This window comes from Pagrus major, chromosome 4 (assembly GCF_040436345.1).
Source record: "Pagrus major chromosome 4, Pma_NU_1.0".
Lineage (NCBI taxonomy): Eukaryota > Metazoa > Chordata > Actinopteri > Spariformes > Sparidae > Pagrus > Pagrus major.
Genome location: NC_133218.1, coordinates 6,618,925 through 6,624,406, shown reverse-complemented (window position 1 = coordinate 6,624,406; position 5,482 = coordinate 6,618,925). Strand labels below are relative to the sequence as shown.

At 44.4% G+C, this 5,482-nt stretch overlaps 1 protein-coding gene across 1 annotated transcript; it reads left to right on the top strand.

The window, feature by feature from the left end:
• Positions 1-419: 419 nt before the first annotated feature.
• On the top strand, positions 420-5,208 carry gldn (gliomedin). The gene is made up of 10 exons (XM_073464579.1): positions 420-932; positions 2,012-2,063; positions 2,148-2,165; positions 2,308-2,406; positions 2,930-3,031; positions 3,632-3,748; positions 4,010-4,093; positions 4,193-4,318; positions 4,450-4,600; positions 4,743-5,208. The coding sequence occupies exons 1-10, from the start codon at positions 420-422 to the stop codon at positions 5,206-5,208; spliced, it is 1,728 nt and encodes a 575-aa protein (XP_073320680.1).
• Positions 5,209-5,482: the final 274 nt, after the last annotated feature.

Below are 5,482 nucleotides of genomic sequence, written 5' to 3'. Positions count from 1 at the left end.
ATAAATCAGGTGACTGAACAGGCGGGGGTTTCTTCCCAGACAAGCCCAGAAGATTGTGTAATGCCCACTCCTACATTACTGGTTTTCACGGGCACATACACACACATAAACACAGCCCCTTCTCCACTTGGCGAACAACACAACAAGCACTGTATTTACCAGTCTGCCCTCAGAGAGACCACCCTGGTGGAGCTCAGACACTGAAGCTGACTGGAGTCCACTTCGAACTTTCAAATAATCTCGACAGGACCTTGAATATCGTCCTTCATGTTGGATTTATTTGGCTTTTGTTGATTTTATTTGATTTTTGGTGGCAGCATCTTTGGCCACAAGGTCATAAAACTTGACTGGACTTTCTCTGTCCGCCTTTGACTTTTGTTCTTTTTTCTCTGCTGTGCTGGGATTGTACTCCCCTGTGAATGAGGCTGGTGGGTGACCCTCAGAAAAGAGGAGGTGAAGTGGTAACCATGTGGATCCCGACCCCCAGCATGACTCTCCCTCAGCGGATGGTGCTGTATGGGACGTGCGTTGTGGCACTGATGAACTCGGTGGGCCTTCTGGTGCTCTTGGTCCAGCATAATCAGCAACGTGCCAGGCTGGAGCAGACAGAGCTGAGGCTGACAGAGGTGGAGGAGAGTTCAGTGGTGGAGTTCCTCCAGGAGGTCCCAAGAGGAGCGGCGGGGCTGCAGGCCAACCGTCCCCAGTACCAGTACTCCAGGAATAAGAGAAGCGAAGAGCTGGAGAAGGAGCTGCACCAGGAGCTTCATCACGAGGAGGGACAGGAGGTCGATCAGCAGGAGGTCAGCCAGGAGGTGGGAGAGGAGACGGAGAAGAAGATGAAGCACGGGCTGAAGCACAAGCACCGACACAGTTACCACAAGGCACACGTGCAGGATGACATGATGATGATGATGACTTACTCCATGGTCCCGGTGAGAGGAGACCTGCTGGTGGAACAAATATGAGAGAGGACAGATTTATAAATACTGTTCACAGTCTGTATCGTGTGTTACTTTTTTATTGCTGACTTATACTCAATCACCAGCTGGTTAAAATGGTCAGTGGTCCTATGGCATGTGATTGAAGATGCCATGTCCAGTTTGTGGTAATCTGATTACCTGCAAATTTGTGTGTTAAGGCTGTCTGCAGCAGTACCACAATAAGGGATGTGCGCAACTAGTCGACTAATCGATTAAACTTTGCTACCCTCGCTAGTCAGCAGGAGAAATACCAGTCGGTTACACAGTGTTTTCTTACATTTAGACTAGTCGAATAGTCTAAGCTTAAACTTCTGTTTAAATGTCAGGGGATTAAGTAATCAGGAACAACCTGAGCACAATGCAAATGGAAGGCAAATCTTACTTTATTATGTAATCTCGAGGTATACTCCACAACATTTCAGAGATAAATATTATACATTTTACTTAAATGTTACAGAACAGGTGATAGCAATGCATGATGTTTCATAATCCCCTCCTAACAGTATTTAAAGAAGGTAAATTAGCTTGACCAGCTACATGTTTAGTTGAGAACTTTTTCTTTTTATATATGTTAAATATATTTTCCTGAAAGTAGTTTAAAATTGTAATTTAACTTAACCTAGACAAGTTTTTTCGCTTTGATTATGAAGTAAATGATTGCAATGTAATGGCTATAGTATAATGACATTTAGATTTGTTCCCTGTAAACCTCGCTGCCACTTTGTTGTTTTGTCTGCCACCGGCCACCAAATGTCCCTGGAAAATAAAGGCTGACTGAAGATCCTATCAGGCTGGCAGACTGGTACCACTTGTATCTGCTTCTACATCTCCATAACAGACTATGAATGAACTTGTGTTTTGTCCTGGTGTTGTTAGGTGCTTCACTGAGATAAATGTAAAACAATCCAGTTGTATTTGTGGCAGCGCCGCCAACAAAAATGCCACTTCCAACCTTTTTGAAAGTGTTGATTTTTTTCTGCTATAATTTAATGCATCACTGTATTTTAATTGTTTTCATATTTTCCCTTCAGATCAAATTATTGATTGACATTTGCAACAGCAGCAAGGGAGTCTGCATAGCCGGTACGTCTTTTATATATTAAACTACCAACTCACGTCCAATATATCACTTTCTATTATCTAACATCTTTGAACCTTATGTTCCAGGACCTCCAGGACCGCCTGGTAAGTAAACTCTGAATCCTTCATCCAAATTTAAAATCTGGCCACACTTGATGCCTCCTTTGTGGTGTAGTGACCCATATCTTTGCTGAATGTATTTTCCACTCAGCCCATGATGAAGATTTTTTGTGTTACTGTACTGTAGGTTTGCCTGGTGCGGACGGTATTCCCGGCTACAATGGGACTGATGGCAGCCCGGGACTGAATGGACTGCCTGGGGCTGATGGGAAAAGAGGAAAAAAAGGTAAGGAAATGATGAGGCTCTATTTTGGTTTAACTCACCATTCATTTTTTATTAATACCTCAGGCAGTGATGGCCATTTTAGTGGAGAACTACTGGTACAATGTGACAGTCAAAGGGTTGAGTGTAACCTGGGGTCAAACATACCAAAACATTCAGTCACAACAGCACACACACGCAAAGACGCAGCCATACAAACACACTCAGTGTCCTGATCCATCCATGTGTCATAACGACGTCAGATTTGATTCACAGTGGGTTCTTCCTGTAATTCATAAATGACTGAAGAGGCTGAAACAGCTGCCCTTCTCTCATTTTTGCAGATAATATTATTCTGCTTTGCGGTTTTGGGCTTCAGCTTAATGATCCGGAAATATTCTCCCACTTCGCTCTGTTCTCCTCCACAGAGGAGGGCATGATTCACCCGAGCAAGTCAATGGAATAATTCATGGTATTAACAATAGGAGAAAGTGAATTGAGTTTATGAATGCAATCTTAGAGCTGTTTTGCATAATGTCCTCCACAGGGCCGCAAGGTGACAAAGGAGAGCCAGGGGAAAAAGGAGAGAGAGGAGAGCCTGGTCCACCTGGAGAGATGGAACAACCATCCAATGAAGTCATTATCGAGGGCAAGTAGAGCTTTACACTCTGAACTTAAAGGTCCCATATTGTAAAAGGTGAGATTTCCATGTGTTATTTTTTAAATATAAAGCAGCTCTCTAGATGCTGTGGAAGTATCAAAGTTCAGGAAACTGTATCTTTCTTCAGAAATTGTGCCTTCAAACGAGCTTTCAGTACTTCCGTGAGGTTGTGATGTCACAGCTATATAGTCACGGCCCTCAGCCACGTCCCCAGTACAGGTGTGGTTGCAAAAACCCAGAAACATGGTGGGTGGTGCTTGCTCAGGCCTGTGATAGCTGACCAACCAGAGCAAACTGAGCTTTTTGGGAGGAGCGCATTGAGGAGACAGAAACTAAAAAAGAAAGCATTCTGACAGAAGGTGAAAGGAGGTGTGGCAGGAATGGACTGTGTGAGGAAGTAATGTGTTACCTGGACGTTAAAGCATGTAAACATTTTCTAGTAGACACCAAAAATAAAACTATGAACCAGAAAATGAGCATATGGGACCTTAAATATTCCTCAAAAATGCCCAGGTCTGTGACATCAGATCTGATCAGAATACATCTACTTTTTCATTGAGAGAGTTAAGATGTTTTTTCTTTGTACAGGTCCTCCTGGTCCTCCAGGACCTCCTGGGCCCGTGGGCCCTCCTGGACCTCCGGGCCCTCAGGGGCCTTCCAGAACAAGGCACCACAGAGCCAACCTTCAGGCTGCGCAGACCCTGGGTGAGAGGACTTTATGACCTATATCAAAAATACTGCACACACTGCAGTTGAGACTGAAGTTCAATCTTGACTTCATTCTGAAGCTTTCGATCACATGACATGATAGTAGAAATGTCATACTGTGCATTAAAGGACTTCTCATCCAACTCATCAAACTATATGATGAAGATCATGTAATATGATTGGAAGCTCCAGAACAGATACTACCTTGTGGTGAGATTGTTTTGTTACAGACACACTGAATACATTTGTTTCTAACAGGGCTGCTACATGCAATCCCGAATGATGAAACCTCGCCTGTGAAGGAGGCTGTGAAACTACATGACAAGCCTGCAAAGAAGAATGGTGAGTGTTCAGAGAAGTGTGTCTACAGTACATGAACAATATTTGCTGTGTGGTAGAGATGTAAAGCATCTCAGCTTTTTGTTACTTTTTTCCCCCCAGAGTGCATCATTAAGTCTCTGATCAACCCCAGGAACGTGACAAAGATGGAGAACACTTTTGGAACATGGATGAAAGACACCGCTCGGCTGAACGATGAGAGAATATGGGTGGCAGAACACTTCTCTGGTAGGTTGGTCATAGAGAACAGTGAGCAAAGATATTAATCTCAACCCAATGTCAAGGCAAAGCAGGCATGTTAGACTGCAGGATCTCAAAAGAATTTTATATCAGTGAACATTTTGCTTGTTCTTCTCCAGGTCGCGTGGTGAAGGAGTACAAAAGCATCGCCTCCTTCCAGAACAGCAGCAGTGACATTGTGGATGTTAGAAAGTTCTACCAGGGCTGCGGACACACTGTTCACAACGGCTCCTTCTATTATCACATCGCTGGTACTTCCAGCATCGGCAGGTAAGTCCACAGTGTAATGTTGTCACCATACCAGAATTTTAAACTTTGCCCCCCATTGGTCCAGCCATCCAAGTCCAGAGGCCCCAAGTGTCAGAAATGACATATTGTGCGTTTAACAACTTGATGCTTTGTTTGTTCACAGATTTGACTTTGAAACCAAGAGGCTTCACACTCTCAGTATAGACAACGCTCTGCACCACAGCCTCGCCTACCTGCTCCACAATTCCAAGACCTACTTCAAACTGGCAGCAGATGAGAACGGCTTGTGGCTGATCTTTGCCTCCAGTTTGGACGAGACCATCACAGTGGCCCAGCTGGACCAGAAGACCTTCTCCGTCATATCCTACATAAACACCACCTACCCGCGCACCAAGGCCGGCAACGCCTTCATCGCCTGTGGCGTCCTGTATGTCACCGACACCAAAGACACCAGAGTCACCTTCGCTTTTGACCTGCTGAAGGGAAAGCCGGTCAATGTGACCTTTGACCTGAGGTCTCCAGGTGGAGTGCTGGCAATGCTCTCCTATAGCCCGAAGGACAGACACCTGTATGTGTGGGACCACGGCTATGTCAAGCTCCACGTGGTTCACTTCATCTCCGACGAGTGACGATCAGTCTGAACTTGACAGACATGACTGTTATATAGTGAAAACTGTTCACTCCGTCTTTGGACATTGGTACACGTCAATCTCAACTTTATCGTCCTGTGAGCAGTGCTTCTCAAACTTTTTAATATCAAGGAGCCCTAAACTGACACAAGTTAGACCATCGATCAGGGTAAAAAGATTTAATTCCAGCGTCCCCATTTTGCTTGTATTTTTATTTACAGTGTATGAAACTCATGACCAAAATAATCAAACTTTCTGTTACTGTATTACTTAA